Genomic DNA, 22,086 nt, shown 5'->3' with positions numbered 1-22,086 from the left:
TGGTCATATTTTCATATTTTCATATTTTAGCCCCCTCCCCCCTCTCATTCCTGTGCTTTCCCCCCCCCTCTTTCTGTCTCTCTTTCCAGTCATTCGGCCTGAACCGAACCTCACGTGTTCCTGAGGAGAGGAATGGTGTCGCTGGCAGATCGATCAGGACCATTTCCTTTGGCCTCGGAGCCGGACAGGGCCTGAAAGCAGCTCACGGAACAGTCTCCAACAGCTCAGCCGACCCCTCTTGCTGTAGGCCATGGCAGATCACCCATGGCTGGAGGTTAGAAAAGCCCTGCACGTTTGTTTCTCTGCTGAAAGAATCTAGCGCAGCGCAGCCCCTCATCGCGGCGAGCTGAAGCTTTAAAATCGTGATTCTCAAAACGGAGGAACCGGAATGGAGGACGTCCGGCCGCGCTCTCTGACCCCTAGCGCTCTCTGCTGGACCGGTTGAAGCTGCCTTGCGGAAGTGTTCCTGCAGCAGCAGTATGCAGACAGATGATTATCCAGCCACAAACACTTTCACAGGTAAGATGTCACAGCTGGTCATCACGCCCTTCGCGTCAAAACAACAGAGCGGATTCATACACTCTGGGGGTTATTCGGTCTCTGAGGAGAGAGGAACCCATTTTTCTAAGTTTCGGGTTCTAAAGCGGAGGTTTTGAAATTTCCCATAGCCAGGGACCATTTAGTGTGTGTACAAAAAAAGCCTGGCCCCCTTGGTTCTATATAGAGCCATTGCATCCAGAGCCAAACCCAGAACTGAACTCTTTTTAGCATTTCTAGAGGCTTTTGGCCCAAGCATAGGGCCCTCTGCTATGTAAAAGTTGTATGTTTAGCCGAAGGAAGTTATTTGACATCCGGTCTTGAATGTCCTGAACACAATGCTCAGTCTCACTGAGCTGAAGCGCATCGTCGGGTTTGGCCGATACGTACCACTGTATAGCAGTGGATCATGACGCAGTGTTTGCGAACAACACTGTTACCCAGTGGGAGCTTATGTAATGTGAATTATAGAGGTCCTAAAACAGAACCCTGTGGGATGCCGTATTTGACTGTTTTTTGTAAAGATGCTTCACCGTTGAAAGGAATCCAACCGTTGAGCTTTAGTAATGCACTACATTCTGTATCTGCATCAGCTTCGCAAAGGCATTGGGGTTTGTTGAATGTTAATGTGAGTCTAATACATTTGATTGTATTAGACACATGAGATAATTGGTAGCTTAGCTCTGTATTCTATTCAGCATTTCTAGTTCAGTCAGCCACCATTCGAGCGTTCTAGCTTGTGTTCCCCCGGCCTCCAATGTGACCTACAGTCTGAAAGTATTCATACCATTGATTTGGTATCTGAACTACTGATATCCTAAAAAAAAAAATCTTGAAAAGGTTTTGAAATGATTCATATGGGCAAAATAAGTCATTTTCCTAAGATCGTCTTCCTAAAATCACAAGCACTAGCAGAGAAGGTGCTGAAATGAGGTATCTGTCACTGGACAGTGTGCAGCGAAACGTGGCCTCCTGTCCATTTGACCCACCCAGGTAATGAACTAGGGGCAGGGAGCACACACACAACCAACTCCAGCGCCCGGGGAGCAGAGAGGGTGAAGGGCCCTTGCTCAAGGGTCCCCAACAGTGGCAGCTTGCCGAGCCCGGGTATCGAACCCAAAGCTGAACCACCAGGGGACACCTGTCTCTGAGCACATGCAGTGTTCCTCGCTCGATGTGGCCCCATGTGTGTGCAGGAAACATGCAGTCTCAGCGTGGGCTCGCTCAACCCTTCAAGAATCATTTGCAGCTAAGACAGCCCGAAGACACACAGTTAGGTCCATATAACGTATAGCCACACATACAGTCAGTGGTGAGGCCTACATACATACACACAGACTTTTACATGTACACGCCAATGAATAAACTGTTAACCTTCAACGAAAAGGAAAACAGGAGGGTGGGACGAGGGTCGTATCATTGGACAGGGGTGTCTACACTTTCGCACACAGCTGTGAGCCCTATTACGAGTCACCGCCCTGCATTGTGCCTCATGCTGAAAGCGGTCTGGGCTGAAATGTGGAACAAACAGCCATAAAAAAGTCAACTTCAGCAAGTCCTTTAATTACGGCAGAATTACAACATCAGCGATCTGTGTGAGGGGTATTATTGTCCGAGTTTACTTCAGTGATCTCCGGCTCTCAAAAGAGAAAAAGGAAAAGTGTCCTGCCGCCTCGCTGGAGTTCAGTTACATTTTGGAAAGCAAGTCAAAAAAACGGTTTCAGAATTTGGGGCCGCGTGTCCTTGTCCGAGGCCGGCCAAATGCTGACTCCGAAAAACAGCCAGCGCTCAATTTTTTAATATCAGATGTGGAATTTGAACTTGGAGCGGCATGTGGATCCAGGCGTCCAAAAAAATCCCTGAGAGATGGAGGTGCAGGAGATTGTTTTAACAACTGCTTGGCCCTTGAGGTCACTGTGTTCAGCTATTTTATTAATCGCACAGAGAAACGAAGTACCAGAACATTCTGTTCCACAAGCATGTGATGGACTCTCCAGAAAGCTGTCAATCACGCCAGGCACAACAGGGTTAAAGCTAGAGTTCAGCGGAAAATTCAATTCATGCAGTTTTCCCATCCGTACTCATTAATACTCCTTCATACTAGAGCTGGGTGATATGGATTTCGTTGTGTAGACAAAATGCATCAGCAGCGTACAATAAACCGGCTATCTACTCACCCATACCCATACACACTCATACCCACCCATACCCATACACACTCATACTCACCCATACCCATACACACTTATACCCATCCACACTCATACACACTCATACCGACCCGTACCCATACACACTTATACCCACCCTTACCCATACACACTCATACCCACCCATACCCATACACACTCATACCCATTCCATACCCATACACACTTATACCCACCCATACCCGTACACACTCATACACACCCATACACACGTATACTCACCCATAGCCATACACACTCATTAATACTCCTTTATACCCATACACACTCATACCCACCCATACCCATACACACTCATTAATACTCCTTTATACCCATAAACACTCATACCCACCCATACCCATCCATACTCATTAATACTCCTTTATACCCATACACACTCATACCCACCCATACCCATACACACTCACACCCACATATAGTCACTTTTACTCCTTCATACCCATACACACTCACCCATTCTCATTAATACTCATTCATACTCATACCCACCCATACCTATCTATAGTCTAAATTTATGCTGATTGTGTCAAATGTTAAACTTGTTAATGTGGTTTTTAGTCTTGGGTTTAAATGTCTCTTCTCATTTAAAGAGATAGGAGCCTGGTTGTTATGAGAGGAAATAACTGCCTGGGGGTGTTTCCAAGACTTTCCTATAAGAACTTTGGGTTAAATGTAAGCAGACACGATGAGAGAGAAGCATGATTAAAGTCTCCAGACCAGGCGTTGGCTGGAGTCCAGCACAGTTTCCCAGTGTTCCCTGTGTTTCTTCCATGTTCATATTAAAGCAGCTGGTTCATCGATTTTATTTGCAAGCAATCGCAGGTTCTCCATGATGACGGAAGGGTGATATGGTTTATATCTCCGTTCCTTTGCACACCGTTTCACTCCCGCTCTGCAGCTCCCTGTTGTGTAGTTAAAGTATACCTAAAGAAGAAATGCAAGGTTTGTGCACCCCAGTTCAAGCTGATACGTGTATGTGTAAGTGTAAGTGTAAATAAGTGAGAACAAATCCAACTTAAAAAAGAAACCAACTTAATGCATTTCTCTGCACATTTTAGACACAGTGTTTATTAGAGTGGAGCAATATGACAATATTTGATTGTCACATGGTCAGTTGTGTTGCTTTTTTGAGCATATCTTATACTTCGTCAGTGCTTTAAAGAACACTGACCAACCGCACGTTTCATTACAGAGAATTAATGCTGTTTAACAGTGCGCAGCGCAGTTTGGGAGAGTACTAATTTTGGGAGTGAGAGTACTACGTTTAGGACAGTACTAAGTTTGGGAGTGAGAGTACTACATTTGGGACAGTACTAAGTTTGGGAGTGAGAGTACTACGTTTAGGACAGTACTAATTTTGGGAGTGAGAGTACTACGTTTAGGACAGTACTACGTTTGGGAGTGAGAGTACTACATTTGGGACAGTACTAAGTTTGGGAGTGAGAGTACTATGTTTAGGACAGTACTAAGTTTGGGAGTGAGAGTACTACATTTGGGACAGTACTAAGTTTGGGAGTGAGAGTACTATGTTTAGGACAGTACTAAGTTTGGAAGTGAGAGTACTACATTTGGGACAGTACTAATTTTGGGAGTGAGAGTACTACATTTGGGACAGTACTAAGTTTGGGAGTGAGAGTACTACATTTGGGACAGTACAAAGTTTGGGAGTGAGAGTACTACATTTGGGACAGTACAAAGTTTGGGAGTAAGAGTACTACGTTTAGGACAGTACAAAGTTTGGGAGTGAGAGTACTACATTTGGGACAGTACTAAGTTTGGGAGTGAGAGTACTATGTTTAGGACAGTACTAAGTTTGGGAGTGAGAGTACTACATTTGGGACAGTACTAAGTTTGGGAGTGAGAGTACTATGTTTAGGACAGTACTAAGTTTGGGAGTGAGAGTACTACATTTGGGACAGTACTAAGTTTGGGAGTGAGAGTACTACGTTTAGGACAGTACTAAGTTTGGGAGTGAGAGTACTACGTTTAGGACAGTACTAAGTTTGGGAGTGAGAGTACTACATTTGGGACAGTACTAAGTTTGGGAGTGAGAGTACTATGTTTAGGACAGTACTAAGTTTGGGAGTGAGAGTACTACATTTGGGACAGTACTAAGTTTGGGAGTGAGAGTACTACATTTGGGACAGTACTAAGTTTGGGAGTGAGAGTACTATGTTTAGGACAGTACTAAGTTTGGGAGTGAGAGTACTACATTTGGGACAGTACAAAGTTTGGGAGTAAGAGTACTACGTTTAGGACAGTACAAAGTTTGGGAGTGAGAGTACTACATTTGGGACAGTACTAAGTTTGGGAGTGAGAGTACTATGTTTAGGACAGTACTAAGTTTGGGAGTGAGAGTACTACATTTGGGACAGTACTAAGTTTGGGAGTGAGAGTACTACGTTTAGGACAGTACTAATTTTGGGAGTGAGAGTACTACGTTTAGGACAGTACTAAGTTTGGGAGTGAGAGTACTACATTTGGGACAGTACTAAGTTTGGGAGTGAGAGTACTATGTTTAGGACAGTACTAAGTTTGGGAGTGAGAGTACTACATTTGGGACAGTACTAAGTTTGGGAGTGAGAGTACTACATTTGGGACAGTACTAAGTTTGGGAGTGAGAGTACTATGTTTAGGACAGTACTAAGTTTGGGAGTGAGAGTACTACATTTGGGACAGTACAAAGTTTGGGAGTAAGAGTACTACGTTTAGGACAGTACAAAGTTTGGGAGTGAGAGTACTACATTTGGGACAGTACTAAGTTTGGGAGTGAGAGTACTACGTTTAGGACAGGACTAAGTTTGGGAGTGAGAGTACTACATTTGGGACAGTACAAAGTTTGGGAGTGAGAGTACTACGTTTAGGACAGTACAAAGTTTGGGAGTGAGAGTACTACATTTGGGACAGTACTAAGTTCGGGATAGAGGGTACTAGGTTTGGGGGACTACTATGTTTTTTACAAATCAAACCAAAGTTCTGTGAACTAAATAAAAGTACATGTAAAAAAATCTTTGTACATCTATATTTTTGGCTTGGAGTCCAGGTCATCTTTCCTGTGGTCTGAGGGTGAGGCCAGACCCCTCACCGCCCACGGGCCCCTGGAAGACAGGAGTGAGGAGACGGGGTGGAGGTGTATGCGATGTTTGTACCACACAGAGTTAGTAACTAAGGATTGGGGGTACATGAGGGCCTTTCCAAAATGTAAACTTTCCATGACAATTTGGGGAACTTATGGGAATTTATTGGAATTGATTGATAATATGAAATATGCACAATATAAAATTTATTATTAACAGTAAAGGTTAACAACTAAAATCAAGGTGTAATCTCACAGTTGCTGACTATCTGGTAAAATCAGAAAAGTGTAATGGATAATCTAATTTCAGGCTAGCTTACCAAGGCTAGCATAGGCTAGCTTACCTAGCTTTTTTGCCTCATCTGGTTTCTGTAACCAAGAATGAATACATACGAATTATTCATTATTAACATCAAAGCAAACAAAGTGTATTTCCCCATTTTTTTGTGAAGTGTGTGTTTCCAGTTGTGAGGAAACGCTTTCTGCTGTAAACTCGTCCTGACCCCAACCCCACCTCCCTCACACTCACTTTCAGCCTGAAATATTAATGAAGCGGCAGCACAATGCGTGGTCTCATGCACACTCATACAAACACACACACACTCACAGATAGAGAATTATTCTGGATCAGCCTGCAGGGGTCAGCAATCTGGAAACATACAAAAAACTTCCTTTCTCTCTCTCTCTCTCTCTCTCTCTCTCTCTCTCTCTCTCTCTTTCTCTTTCTCTTTCTCTCTCTGTCTCTCTCCCTCCCTCTGTCTTTGTCTGTTGCCACCTCCAGTTTTGGCTCTCTTATTATGGAAGAGAAAGAGAGAGTGAGAAAGACAGGCAGACTGAAAGAGAGAGGAGAGGCAGAATGAGAGAGAGAGGCAGACTGAGAGGAGGAGAACAAGCAAGAGAGAGAGAGAGAGAGAGTGTGGGAGGGCTAAATCAGATTAGGAACAAAAATGATTTTTCAGACAGCCCTCAGAGACTCCACAAATCAACACACACACACACACTCAAGCCTGTACACACTGGAGCTGGTGCTATCTCTCATTTAAAGTCTCTGAGGGACATTTTTTTTTCTGTGAAATGGGTTTGTGCAGTTTTGTCCTCTTCATGTTTACTTCATGTTTGTGGGAGCGCTGACACACCCTCCACCATGTTTAACAGATATGGCCGTACAGTTGGGATCAAGAGCAGTTTCCTTTTTGCTCTTGCCATTGCTCTGGTCCAGGTTAATATTGGCCTCCTACGTCCTCAAGACACCAGGGGGTACCCTTTCTGCAAACCGTAACCTGGCCATCCTGCTTTTGTGGCCGACTGGTGGTTTGCGCCTTGCAGTGTAGCTTCTGTGGTTCTGTTCATGAGGTCATCTGCAGACAGCAGTCTCTGACAAATCCACACCTGTCTCCGGAGGAGTGCCTTTCATCTGCCAGACATGTACTTCTGTTCCTGATTCTAGCGAGCATGCTTATGTCATGAGCTGCGGAGGCCTTCCTTGGCCTACCAGTCCTACCTTTGCGGTTACTAAGCTCCTTCTTTCCCTAGTCTTGTCCCGAACGGTCATTTCTGGCGTGCATAAATTTTGGCTTGAACCCTCTTAACGCAGACAGGCTTATTACACACTAAGGTGTGTTAGTAGCTACAGGGACCGTCAGTAGGCCATAGGCTGCTTAAGGGGTTAAAACCATCTGGGCAAGGTTCTGCAGGGGGGGTTCCTCCCAGTTCTGGATCAGGGCATCAGCGAACCTGATCCTCGACAGGCTGTGGCGCTACTTGGCAGCATTACGTGCACTGATACGTAACGTCCCATGAGGGCTGGTCAGTGGAATCAATGCCGCCTACTTTCAGGAGCTGCCTACACAATCTGAGGCCGTGTGAGTCCGGGCACTGTCCTGCACCAGAAGGAACCCTGGGACCTACCGTACCAGCGGGAGGTCTGACAACCGCTCAGGGTCAGGGTACTGTTGCCTATCCCGTCTCCAGATTCTTTGCTCAGTGGGAACTATCTCTCCGCTCTGGAAAGAAAGGGGAAGTTCGGACAGGTCTGGTGTTCTCTGGTAAATGCCAGTCGAGCTGCACGGTGCTGGGCTGTGAGCTCGGGTCCCTTGGGCCCTTATGCCGCCTTTATGTAGTCTCTTTTTGACAGTGTGTTTGGTAATATGCACACTAGTAGCCCGCTGAAGGTCATTTTGTAGGGCTCTGGCAGTGCTAATAGATGACCTCCCTCCAATTATCGCAAGCAACCGCATTTGTGCAGCGAAGCTTCTTCGCCGGCTGGACCGAGACGGCCGTGTCTTTGGAGGCCAAGGAGCCGCAGCCCTCTGGAAGAAGAATGTGTTTATGTTGAAAGAGAGGCCTCGGGCAGACTTGTAATTGTTACTTTGCACAACGCATTGCAGCAACCTGTTTCTGCTCAGTTATTCAATGCGTCTGGTATGCGTTTCCTCTGCACAGCGAGACATCAGCTAACCGCCTAACAACACCTGCAGCAGCACCAGCGACCAAAAGGCCTCTCGCAATTCACTCCGGTTCCATTCCGTCGGAATTTACGCAGCGTAATCGGCACAGCGCTTTGCGCCCAAGGCGCTACGGAAGGCCAGGGCAACCACCCGCACCGCATTCAGCAGGGCAGGCCCTCATTAAATATTAGTCGTGTTATTTATGGATTGTTTGTTTTAATGAATGGTTATCGTGTGGCACACTGACAATGTTTCTCTTCATATTCAAAAAAGATCAAAGATTTTTAAGAGGATTGATCCAGTATTCCGGGTCGTTCTTTGCTGCATAAATAGCAAGTACTTGACTAAAGTGGTCGGCGAGGAAATTGCTCAGATGCGATTTTGCGAGCCTGTTTACAACCCTGTTATGTAGCCTCAGCACGAGACACTCTGCATTTTCCTTTAAAGGAGAGCTTGTGACAAAAAATGGATGCCGTCGCGTTTTTTACTTTGGTTTTCGGTTATTTTCGTTACTGTTAGTGCATATTATATTTTATATTATTATTATTATTATTATTATTATACTTATTTACTTATGTCATTATTTTATTTATTTTATGTAGTTGTTCCTAACTTTGTTGTTTATGCTATTTTATTTGTTCGTTTAATTTGACTGTGATATTTGATTTGTGATTTCTCACTGATTTTATACATTATATGGACAAAAGTATGAGGACAGGACTCAAAGTCCTGTTTCTTCCAAAATCAAGGGTATTAAAAAAGAGTGTACCCTGCTTCTGCTGGACTGACTGTCTCTACTGGGTTTGATTGCGTTCAGCGACAAGAGCATTAGTGAGGTCAGGATGTCGGATGATCACCACCCCACTTAATCCGCATCAAGTGCAGGATGGAGCACCAACCTTCATCCCGCAGAACACAGTCGTACCGCTCCGCAGCTCAATGTTTGAGCTCTCTAGCCCACGCCTGGCCTTAGGCAGCATGGTGCCGACAGGTTGGTTCATGCTTATCTGCTTATCTGCTGCAGAGAGTCCTGTTCTATTGGCAGAACTTCTCTACAGGGCTAGTGCATTGCGTTCCTTAGAACGTATGGGTGTCCACAAACATTTGGACATGTAGTGTATGTTCTTTCCTGTTTTATCTGTTCTCGCTTATCTCACTCTCCATTCTGTGCATGACCTCTCCGCTGCATTAATAATGAGGGCCACCCTCGGTGGACCTCCGAGTTTACAGAAAGGCTGATTGATGACGGTGCACATGGGACGTCTAGACTGTGTTCAGAGTGAAAGCTTTTAACATGTCTTTTAAGGAGATTAAAAAGATTCGAGCATGACTGGCATCGTATTTTGCTTAGGAATATAAATAGCAAAACTGTCCCCTTTTATGGGCCGATGTAAGCTATTTTAAAAACCGGATGCCCCCGTGGACGTCTTGCGGCAGGCGTTGCGCTCATTGGGATGCATGATAACCCCCTGTGAAGGGACTGTAGAGCTAGGTGAGTTAGAAAACCACACCAGTGTCCACTCCTGACTTGGCCACAGAAACCAGTGTGTACAGGAATGTGCGAAAAATTTCAGAAAATATATTTTTCACATGTCTCTCTCTCTCTCTCTCTCTCTCTCTCTCTCAGAGTGCAGGTTTCAGTGCAGTAATGGTAAATGTCTGCACCTGGTGTCTCTGATCTGCAACCAGCTGAACGACTGTGGAGACCTGAGTGATGAACAGAGCTGCTCTACAGTCAGCCTTCAGCCCGCACCGAACCAGCCCACCTTACACAGTGAGTAACACACTCTACACACACCCTGCACACACTGTACAGTCAGCCTTCAGCCCGCACCGAACCAGCCCACCTTACACAGTGAGTAACACTCTACACACACCCTACACACACCCTACACACACTGTACAGTCAGCCCTCAGCCCGCACAGAACCAGCCCACCTTACACAGTGAGTAACACACTCTACACACACCCTACACACACCCTACACACACTGTACAGTCAAACTTCAACCCGCATTGAACCAGCCCACCTCTCTCTCTACTCTCTCTCACTACTCTCTCTCTCTTTTGTTCTCCCTCTCTTTCTTTCTCACCCTCTGTCTCTCTCTCTCTATCTGCTCTCTCTCTTTCGTTCTCCCTCTCTCTCTCTCTCTCTCTCTCTCTCTCTCTGCTCTCTCTCTCTCAGAGGGACAGTAAACAGATGTTCTCTGTCACACACCAGCCAAAACTGCCCAGTGAACTTTCCCCCTGTAATCTAGACTTCCTGAGTCAAAACACACACACACAAACACGCACACACACAGTCAGATTGTGTGATGCTAGTTTTTTGGACTTTACAGCTCAGCTTTATTACGCTGTCTGCTTCCACACACACACACACACACACACACATACACAAACACCTCTTACAGGGCTTACTCTCCCTCTCTCTTTCTCTTTCTCTCTCTCTTTTCTGTGGCGTTGTGCCAACTACTGCACTTCAAATATTTAGCAGTCTAGCCCGCATGCTAATGAAGGTGTCTGTGTATGGCTGCTATTTCAGACACACCTGTGTGTGCATGTGTGTGTTTGTGTGTGTGTGTATGAGACGGAGTGCTATGATTGAATTTTCAGGGGCTGTGGAGTGATAATTTTTGTGCAGAGAAGACAGGGGGAGAGAGAGGGACAGAGAAAGAGAGAGAGTGAGGAAAAGGGTAGAGAGAGGATGATTGTGACAGAAAAGGGAGATATATAAGACAGGGAAAGAGAGAGAAAGGGGTGAGAGAGGAATAGCGAGTTATATAGAGAGAGAGGTAAAGACAAAGACAGGAGCGAGAGAGAGAGACAGAAATAGAGAGGGGAGAGATAGGGAGAGGAGAGAGAGAGACAGAAATAGAGAGAGGAGAGAGAGATAGAGAGAGGAGAGATATATGGAGAGGAGAGAGAGAGGAGAGAGAGAGAGACAGAAATAGAGAGAGGAGAGAGAGAGATAGAGAGGGGAGAGAGAGGCGGCGAGAAGAAGAGAATACTTCGATTCTAATGGAGTTTGCTGTCTCAGACAGATGGATCATGAATACGGTCTAGACGAAGTGTCTGGGTGAGTCAGGGATGTCCCTGCAGCGCTGCAGAGGGGTCCTCTCACCACACACATACGCACACACACACACCACCCCCACAGCACACACACACACAGCTAAATCAGCGCGGTGTGAGGCGGGGGGCAGGATTTCCATGAAAAACGCCTTGGATGCCTTCAGGTTTCCTCACTGACTCTCTCTGAGCCTCTGTTAGCTCAATCAGCAGTCACTAACCAGCTGTGTCAATCACAGCAACAGTCACAATCACAGTCAGCAGTCACACTAACAATCACACTCACTCACAATCACGTTCAGCAGTCACACTGACAATCACAATCACACAATCACATTTTACAGTCTCCTTCAGTTGCAGTCACAATTACAGTCACAGTCTCAACCACATGGTCATACTTACAATCACAGTTACACTTATAATCACAGTCTCACAATCACAATCAGATTTGCCATCACAATTACAGCCTCAATCACACTTTCACAATCACAGTCACACTCGCAGTGGCAGTCACAATCACACTCAGTAACAATCACAGTCAGTCACACAGTCACACTTACAATCACAGTTGCACTCATAATCACAGTCACACAGTTACAGTCACAATAACAGTCACATTTTTCATCACAATCACAGCCTCAGTCACATTTACAGTAACACTTGCAATGGCAGTCTCAATCACATTCACAGTCACAATCGCATTCACAAACATTTGCATTCATACTCACAATCACTTACAAATACATTCACACAGCACTTACTAACAGTGTTCAAATGTATCACTCACACACACACACACATCACTCTCTAACAGTGTTTAAACTCACCACACACACACAGCGCTCTCTGGGGAGAGGTCAGAGGTTGAGAGTGTTATGAACTAGAGGTCAGTGTGGTGAGAAACAGCCTTGAATTTGACCTTTTCATGATCAGTGTTCATTAGTCCACTCTGCTTCTGTGCTGTATCTTAGGATGACCACTACCGACTAGACTGGCCGCCTGACCACGTCAGTCAGCTGCGCTGATCAGCCTGTGTTTTTCCTATCACCCTGTTGCAGTGTGTTTCAGATCAGACAGTTTAGTTTCCATCTACATTTCACATGTAGTCAGATTTGACCTGAGCATTATTGTAACTGGGACTGTGATTGTGACTGTCATGTGAATGTGAATGTGAATGTGAATGTGACTGTGACTGTGATTATAATGTGAATGTGAGTGTGAATGTGATTGTGACTGTGATTGTAATGTGAGTGTGAGTGTGATTGTGATGTGAGTGTGGATGGGATTGTGACTGTAATTGTGTCTGTGATTGTATTGTGAGTGTGAATGTGATATGAGCATGATTGAGATGTGAGTGTGATAGTGATTGTGTCTGTGATTGTAATGTGAGTGTGAATGTGATGAGTGTGATTGAGATGTGATTGTGATTTGAGTGTGGGTGGGATTGTGACTGTGTGACTGATTGTAATGTGATTGTGACTGTGATTTAATGTGACTGTGAATGTGACTGTGATGGTAATGTGACTGTAATTGTGATTGTGACTGATTGAAATGCGAGTGTGATTGTGTTGTGAGTGTGGATGGGATTGTGACTGTAATTGTGTCTGTGATTGTAATGTGAGTGTGAATGTGATATGAGTGTGATTGTGATGTGTGTGGATGGGATTGTGACTGTAATTGTGTCTGTGTTTATGACTGATTGTAATGTGAGTGCGAATGTGATATGAGTGTGATTGTGGATGGGATTGTGATTGTAATTGTGTCTGTGATTGTAATGTGAGTGTAAATGTGATATGAGTGTGATTGAGGTGTGAGTGTGATTGTGATGTGGGTGGATGGGATTGTGACTGTAATTGTGACTGATTTTAATGTCAGTGTGAATGTAATATGAGTGTAATTGTGACTGTGATGGTAATGTAAATGTGAAACTGATTATGCATGTGTGATTGTGAATGTGATTGTAAAATAAAATATTGGAAGAAGACATAACAAATAATACAAGTATAAAATAAGTATTATTAGAATATCAATGTTAAAAGCCATATATCAACCAGGCTTAGTTTTACACTGCTGTTTCCTTTTTAATGCTTTTTTCTGCCACAGACACACTCACACAGCATGCTACCCATTACCTGCATCTGACAGTGACTGACGGGGGAAGGTATAGAAGACTCCTATAGAGAGGCCCAAATCATGGTGTGTGTTTAGAGAGAGAGAGTGAGCGAGAAAACGGGTGCAGTCAGCTGAGATCAGGTCACAGTGGGTACAGCTGTGTCTGAGGAGCGTCTCTGGGTGTGTACTCCTGTCTGCCTGATACAGCTGCACGACATGGTCAACATATCCTTGTATTTTAATGAATACGTCTGTCAGCGCATCAAATATTCTGCAGGGATTGTAATCCCGTATGAATCGGTGAGTTTTTTGCAGGGGATTGTATGGTCACAAGCGGTGTATCGCACAGCCCTGCAGTCTCATCCAGAGCTCGTGTTTACACATTCAGTCTGTTCCTGAAGTGTTTCACTCCATAAATTGCTTCCTTCTGTCTCCCTTCCGCCTGAGTGTGTTTGTGTGTGTGTGTGTTTGTGTATGGTGAAGGAAGCAGAGCCCCCCATCGTCTCTCTCCCCTAAGCTGCAGAGTGTGTGTTGAAAGAGAGAGACTGAGAGACTGCAGCAGACCCCCTCCACTTACGTAAAGCCTGCTTGCATTATATAAATGACATTTTTTGGTATTAGTCAGTTATTTTCGTCAGTCATCATTTTTTTCATTATTCCCGACTTACTTTAAGAACAGCAGAGTAATCAAAACCACTTACCTCGGCATAGTATGGTGGTACACTATATGGAGGAAAAAAAGTATTGGGACACCTACTCATTCATTGTTACTTCCAAAAGCAAGGGTATTAAAAAGAGTGTCGGAGGAACTGTACTCTGCTGTCCAGCATGGGCAATACCTCTCAACATGGACTAGACACGCTATGTGTGTGTGTGCATTTGCACATATGTGTCAGCAATGGGTGCAACTTAAAGTAGCCGAATGCATTCATTAGGAGTGGCGTCCGCAAGCATACATTTTGGACGTACTGAGCATCAGTGTGGGGTGCATGTAGGGAGTAGTGGGGAGTGTGTGGATTCAGTCCCACACACCGATTCTGGATCAGTCGAACAGATTACAACCAAATCACCTCAGTTGAATCAAAGATTCATTTTCTTTCCGATGAGTTCAGAGGAGACTGACGGGTGTCCGAGGCTGTGGAAGACTGAACGAGACGGTCAGTAAGGACAGACCTGAGTGTGTTCCCCTGTGGACTGTGTGTGGTTGTTTATGAGCAGTTTTGCTTACCACATGCGTCCTGGCAGGAAATGGCTCAGGCCCGACCGAGACTCTGCCTATGTGTGTGTGTGTGTGTGTGTGTGTTGCATTTCCACAGACCTTGGTCATGGCAGTAACCAAATGAATTGTGTGTGTGTTTGGTGTTTGCCTTAAGCACGTTGTGAGGACCGAATGTCCTCATAAGGATAGCTAAACGTGAAATTTTTGTCCCAATGAGGATATTTCTGCTGGACCTCACTCGAGAACCTTTCTTACTACAAAATCAGCTTTTTGATGACTAACGTAACAAGCAGAAAGGAGACACTCAGTGTTAGGTTTAGGTTTGGGTGTAGTATTAATTAATTACAGTGCTACAGAACCCATTGGATGGCCAGTGTATTTGTGAGAGCACGCAGTTTGTTATAATCTCTTTGTGAGGACAGTGAGGAAAATATGTAGGTTCTAATGCTGTGGAGACATTTTACCACTCACTTTGGTGCTTACAGTGTCAGTGTGTGTCTCTGTGGTTTGCCTGTCTGCTTTTTATCCTGGTTCTGCTGTTTCAGGGTGCTGCATTAGCCTTGTAGCTCCAGTATGAACAGCAAAGAAACAGGCATCAGACACACACAAACATGTCTCGGTGGCTGATGGCATTTAGGGACGTCCGATCAGCCAAGCTATTCAAGCATTGGACTCAGACACAGACACCTGTGGTGCCGTGGCCCTCCAGACCCCAGAGTTTGATCACCCACACCCACATCCCCCACAGGGCTACACCTTAAGCTTGCATTTGGCCAGCTTGTGGTGATGAGTGGGATTGTGTCTGAAATGAGCCATTGCAGTGGTGTAGTATTCCCTGGCTCCACACGGGGGCGCCTGAAGGGCGGCACCGGCTCAAAGGCCAGTCAAAACAAGGCGTGTTGACCATTTCGTTTCCCCTCTGAAGCGCAGCCTGCATTTTAGTAGATGCTACAGTAAATCAGTGTTGTGTTCTCATATACGTCAATATAAATGATGTAAACATGTGGTTATATAAATGCATAATTACCCACATGCACTTAATCAATATGCATTCTATTACTATTAAGAGATCAAAGTGTTCTTGCTTATCATTAGAATTCCTGGTTCTAAGTGTGATCGTATGATCTATAAGCGTATGCACACTAACGCCACGGCTGTGTATCAGTGGTGGTCTGAAAACTGCACTTGCCGGAGTGTAGGGGGGGTGTTGTAGTGTGTTTGGTATTCAGTGGATGATGTTTTCTCTCTGCTGTCTGCTGTCTCGCGCATGTCTGCGTGTGTGTGAGTGTGTGTGGAGGGGGTGGATGCTAATGCTCTCTGCGTGTCTAAAAATTGCAGGCCGTCTCACACCAAGTGGGCAGACTGCACTGATTTAAGTTCATTGTAATCTCTATATGTGCATAGACACTATAAATATATACGTATGTATGTAGCCTATAAAAGTATAAACCCCATAAACATATACACTTTGTGAATATTTAAATGTATAGATTGTATAAATGTAGAAATGCATATACAATTATAATAAATAATACATATATAAAAGTATATACAATAAAAAAAATAATACATATATAAATATAAAGATTATATACATTTTGAAATTTAGATATGCTATATATATACATATATATGTAAAGAATATAAATATATAATTGTGTAAACTTTATAATTGTAGAAATGTATAAACTCATTAGAAATCAGTGGCATAAGATCTGTTTGGAGAATACACGAAAAGAACACCTCTCCAACTGTGAAGCGCAGGATGGATCAGTCAGGTTTTGGGCTTGTGTTGCAGCCAGTGGCTCAAGGAACAATTCACTGGTTGTAGGAGGAACAGGTTCCATTAAATACCAGTAAAAGTGTAGAGTTTATAAATGAAGAAATGTATAAACTCTGTAAATGTATAGACTACAAATATAGGAATCATTAAACTCTGTAAATGTATAGACTATAAATATAGGAATCAATAAACTCTGTAAATGTATAGACTACAAATATAGGAATCAATAAACTCTGTAAATGTATAGACTATAAATATAGGAATCAATAAACTCTGTAAATGTATAGACTACAAATATAGGAATCAATAAACTCTGTAAATGTATAGACTATAAATATAGGAATCAATAAACTCTGTAAATGTATAGACTACAAATATAGGAATCATTAAACTCTGTAAATGTATAGACTATAAATATAGGAATGATTGAACTCTGTAAATGTATAGACTACAAATATAGTAATGATTAAACTCTGTAAATGTACAGACTACAAATGTATTAATGTATAACCTCTATAAATGTATAGACTATGAATATTGGAATATATAACCTCAATAAATGTATAACTATAAATATAGAAATGCATAAACTCTGTAAATGTATAGACTACAAATATGGTAATGTGTACAATATAAATGTATAGACTATAAATATAGGAATGCATAAACCCTATACATGTATAGACTACAATTGTAGTAATGTATAACCTCTATAAATCTATAGACTATAAATATAGGAATATATAACCCCTATAAATGTATACACTATAACTGTAGGAATTAAATAAATTCTATAAATCTATATATATATATATATATATATATATATATATATATATATATATAACCTCTATAAATGTAAAGATTATAAATATAGCAATGTATAAACTCTGTAAAAGTAAGAATATATAGATTCTATAAATGTAGAATTGAGCGGACCCTGTTAACTTTATAAAAGTACTTTTGTCACATTTCAGTAGCTTCTTCTTATTTTAAGTACCCAGACGGATGCACCTCCTCCAACTCAGACACTCACACACACAAACACACACATTCACACGCACCCCCAAAGTGCAGCAGTTATTTATAGACAGCAGACAGTTTGGGACAGGGCTGTCAGTGTGTGTATGTGTGTGTGTGTGTTGGGAGGGGAGTGTCTGACACATCTGCTGAATTTCTGCTAGACTGTGGGGTCAGCCCAAGGTCAGCCTCCTCAATGGCTGCCTCCATTGGTACTGGCTGGCGCTAATGAGTGTGTGTGTGTGTGTGTGTGTGTGTTTGTGGGTAACTCTAACTGCCTGCACTCCCACCGGCTAGACCGACCCCTCCCTCTCCTTCTTTCCCACCCCCCCCCCAAACCTCCCCCCTGTTTCCCCTCTATCTTTCTCTCCATCTCTCTGTCTTTTCCCGTCCCTGTCTTTCCACGCCTCTGTCTGTCTCTCTCTCCACTTCCACTTTCTTTCTCTTTTCCTTGTCCTTCCCTTCTTCATTTTTGTCCCTGCTCTCTCGCCCCCTCCTCCCTCTCTCTCTCTCGTTCTCTCTATTGTCACTCTACTAGTCTGCCCCCCCCCCCTCCCGTCCTGTCTGGCTGGCTGTGCTCCCCTTTTCGGAACAGAAGGAGGGAGAGCGAGCGAGCGAGCGAGCGAGAGAGAGAGAGAGAGCGATCGAGCGAGCGAGAGAGAGAGAGAGAGAGAGCGATCGAGCGAGCGAGAGAGAGAGAGAGAGAGAGAGAGAGAGAGAGAGAGAGAGAGAGAGAGATTGGGTTAGCGCTGTAACACTTGCCCCCTCCCTCCACCACCATGCGCGAGCTCCTTCCACTAGTGAGCCATTCTTTTGAATGAAAGCGAGAGGGGCGCTGGTGGGAAGCGAGAAAAAGAGCAAGAGCAAGAAGAAGAAGAAGAAGAAGAAGAAAAAGAGAAAGAAGACGGAGCAGAAAAAGGAGCAGTAGCGAAGAAGAAGAAGAAGAAGAAGAAGAAGAAAAAATATACGAAAGCGAGGATGCAGAGCTAGTTTTTGGCCGTGAGGGATTGGTGATGGAGCCGAGAGGCGGAGCTCCGCTGGTTTAGCGGCGCTGGCGGCGCCTCTTCCACGGCGAACCCTCACCCAAAGCCGGATGCAAAACAGGACGGTCCCGGGCGCCTCCGGCTACTCCAACTCCAATGTCACTTGCTCCTGCAACTGCACCGCATCCCAGCCACAGGGAATGGATAGATGTAAGTCCCCGTCTGTCGCTGCTTTTAGCGCGTGTTAAAGAGGACTAGATCAATATATTTATAAATATATATATATATCTATAAATGCATATATATATATATATATATATATATATATATATATATATATATAGAGAGAGAGAGAGAGAGAGAAGCTGTTTAATCGGCGCTGTGCTTTACACGGAGCTCGGGCTCACTGTTCTCACCCGCACCGTAACGTTACCGTTATCATTTCACGCAGGATGGAGTGAAAACCTCCTCCGTTAGCCCTCATCCACTGCGCTAGATCGTGTCGTGTTTTTTTTTTTGGATCCATTTTTATTTTTTTGGACCTGTTTTTGTCCACATCTTTTTTTTTTCCCTTTCCTCCCCCCCCCAGACCAGGCTGTGGCGTATTTGGCCAAACCTCCATGAAATTCACTCTTTTCTGTAATATGAGAGGCAGCCGAGGCCTTTAGTTGGTTTTTGTGCTTGCTTGTGTTGCTCGTTTTAACGTCAGATGGTCATGCAAAGCTAGTGTGTGTGTGTGTGTGTAGGCTATGCCTTTACACTTGCATGCATATATATATATATTTTTTTTGTGGAAGTGGAAGCAATGCAGTGCATGAGTGGGGAAGCTTGCTGTGGGGGGCTGCCTACACACGTCCACATGTATATATATATTTATATATGTGTGTGTGTGTATATATATATATTTATATGATACCAACTCCTACACCCCTTCAGTCCATACATTGCTGACCCCTCAGCGGGACCCGCCGCACACCAGGCAGCCCTAGGTGCGGGTTTTGGGTGCCTGCTTAGCAGATTTGGCTGAGATGAACACACTGCGGGCGAAAACGAACAAAAAAAAAAACTAGAAACAGCCACACAACACCCACCCTCTTCACCCAGACCGAAAAGGAAAAGGACGTAATAGCAGACGAAGCTTTTTTGGGACTATTCTCACCGGCCCTGTCCAGCCTAGAGGCTCCTAAAGTCCTTACCTTGAAGTTCCGGGCTGCGTCCTTTTAAATACGCAGACAGTCTCAGGCTCTGGTTGACTTAAGTCTCTCCTCGCTTGACTAAAAAGTGCGTTAAGGTCCTGCCACATGTTTGACTGTTCAGTTTAAACATGGTAAAAGTTGTTGAGACTAATTTTTGGAGTTTTCCTACTGACTTTAGGGTGCTAGCGGCCCACAACAGTGGGGAAATGAATGCCTAGTCTGCAAGCAGGTCGGTAGTACGTCCTGCTGGGGGTCCGGCCTGTGTTATCTTCACCCGTTTGCTGGTTTGTTGGGGTTAGATGAACTCCCCTTCTTGGTTAGTTACTCGGAATTGGTCATCCGGCTTGTTTTGGGGATGTCGGCCCTGTGAAAGGCTTTTGGCATTATATACAATTTCAATGGAAGTCAATGTAAAAAGACTGGATTTCAAGCCATTGTGGAAATGGAAGCACAATGGTCTGCTGATTTGGGACGTTTTGACCCATGTATAGAACAACTGCCAGATTCACAAAGTGAAAAATGATACGATATAAAAGCGATATATTATTATGGTATGGTATGGTGTGTGTGTGTGTGTGTGTATATATAAAGTATAGCTGTATTTCCAAGCCTCGTATTCTGTGGTGTTTGAGTGTCCTTGCACAAATGCTAGGTTATTTTTTCCCCTCCTCTGTGAGAACGAAATGAACGCGCCTGTCTGCGTCTTCGAGCTCGTCTGAGAGTATGTGTGTGTGTGTGACTTTGTGGTCACTGTCTGTCTGTCTGGTGTGTGTGTGTGTAATGAAAGTCTGGCCGGTGTGTTTGGTACTGTGTGTGCAGACTTGTGAACTTGGCAAAGAGATTGGACTGCAGTGCTGCTCCTTAGCACTGGGTGCCAATGACAGCGCGTGCATACACACACACACACACACACACACACACACACACACTTTTTGGAGGCCTACCGTCTAGAACTGAGCCTAAGACATGTTTAGCACAGTGGTTGAGTAACCCTTGAGTGTTATACCCTATGAAGTGTGTGGTCAGTAGTCTGTGGAGTCACATTTGCAGCTTTCCAGTCAGTGTGTGTGTGTGTGTGTGTATGTGTGTTAGCCCCATTAGCTCACCCTGACACTCCCTCAGTCTTCAGCAGGCCAAAGTGCTAAAGTGCTAATCTTTATCTGATAAAGGCTGTGTGGCGGTCGGCTTTTCGGAGCGAAAACAGGACGGTGCTATTAACGGAGCTGTGCTCGGGGCGGAGAAGCCGCGTCTGTGTTCTATATAGGTGTAAAAATGCTTAAAAGTGCGTCTGTGTTCTTGTTCAATACCTCACACACACACAGACACACACACACACACGCACTCTTGTGCACAAGGGCTGGCTGGCGTAATCCGTTTCCAACGGGGCAGCAGCCAAAGTCAGGCAGCAGAATGTAGAAACAGGATATTGGGCTGCGTTTTGGCTCGGCTGCGGCTATGCAGCCTGTGCTTGTAACGAATACGCGGGGGACAAAAACACCAGCCCCGTCAATATCTGATCTCAGCATCAATTTGGCACCTTTTTGATTTTCCACTGGCTGTGCAGACACTGGAGCTTCACCTTTTACCGAGGCCCGGCCTGGCTTATTAACATTTTATTACTGTGGGCATACACCCGTATTGGGAGTGTGCAGTATGGCTGACACGCTAATATCGTAATTGGATTGGGTCACACCAGCAGTTATGAGAAGAAAGCATTGGTGGGATTTTGTCTCAGTAGCTGCACAAATCAGTAGAAGTCACTGTGATTGGTCCGTATGGCACGCTTCTGCGATATCAGTATACTAGAGGTTATGGTTAATAGGGCTGTGTGTTGGTTTAGGAAGGGCGATGCGATACGTATCCCGATACAGGCGTTATGATCCAATGTAATGTGATATATTGCAATGCTGTGAGATTTTGGATAGACTGCCTTGGTATAAGAAATACGCTGTCAGCGTCTGACCTGTGACCTCTTGATATCAAAGCAGAGAGGTAGTAAGTTTGGATGTGGAGGAAATTACATGTTTGTATGATGCAACAGAATTACATCATACTGTTGTTCTGCCAGCTTCTGCACGTCTGTCTGTCTGTCTGTCTATCTATCTATCTATCTATCTATCTATCTGTCTCTGTCTGTCTATCTATCTGTCTGTCTGTCTATCTATCTATCTGTCTCTGTCTGTCTATCTATCTGTCTATCTATCTATCTATCTATCTATCTATCTGTCTCTGTCTGTCTATCTATCTGTCTGTCTATCTATCTATCTATCTATCTATCTATCTATCTATCTGTCTGTCTCTGTCTGTCTATCTGTCTGTCTGTCTATATCTCTCTATCTGTCTATCTGTCTGTCTATCTATCTGTCTGTCTGTCTGTCTGTCTATCTTTCTGTCTGTCTATATCTGTCTGTCTGTCTATCTATCTGTCTTTC

The 22,086-nt window shown here is 44.2% G+C and overlaps 1 protein-coding gene across 3 annotated transcripts in view; it reads left to right on the top strand.

Annotated features, from left to right (window-relative positions):
- The window catches only part of ldlrad4a (low density lipoprotein receptor class A domain containing 4a), a 79,813-nt gene that overhangs the window by 30,686 nt on the left and 27,041 nt on the right, over positions 1–22,086 (top strand). For 2 of the 3 annotated variants that reach the window (XM_072675668.1, XM_072675669.1), the window contains exons 2-3: positions 90–519; positions 9,901–10,047. In XM_072675668.1, coding sequence (XP_072531769.1) covers positions 480–519; positions 9,901–10,047 — 187 coding nt within the window. In that variant the 5' untranslated portion in view covers positions 90–479. Of the gene's footprint in view, positions 1–89; positions 520–9,900; positions 10,048–18,285; positions 18,669–22,086 lie in introns of those variants that run through there. The other variant, XM_072675670.1, reaches the window with a different exon arrangement.

Source organism: Salminus brasiliensis, chromosome 3 (genome assembly GCF_030463535.1).
Source record: "Salminus brasiliensis chromosome 3, fSalBra1.hap2, whole genome shotgun sequence".
Lineage (NCBI taxonomy): Eukaryota > Metazoa > Chordata > Actinopteri > Characiformes > Bryconidae > Salminus > Salminus brasiliensis.
Note: the sequence above shows the minus strand (reverse complement) of the source record. Positions and strands in the feature narration are given on the sequence as shown.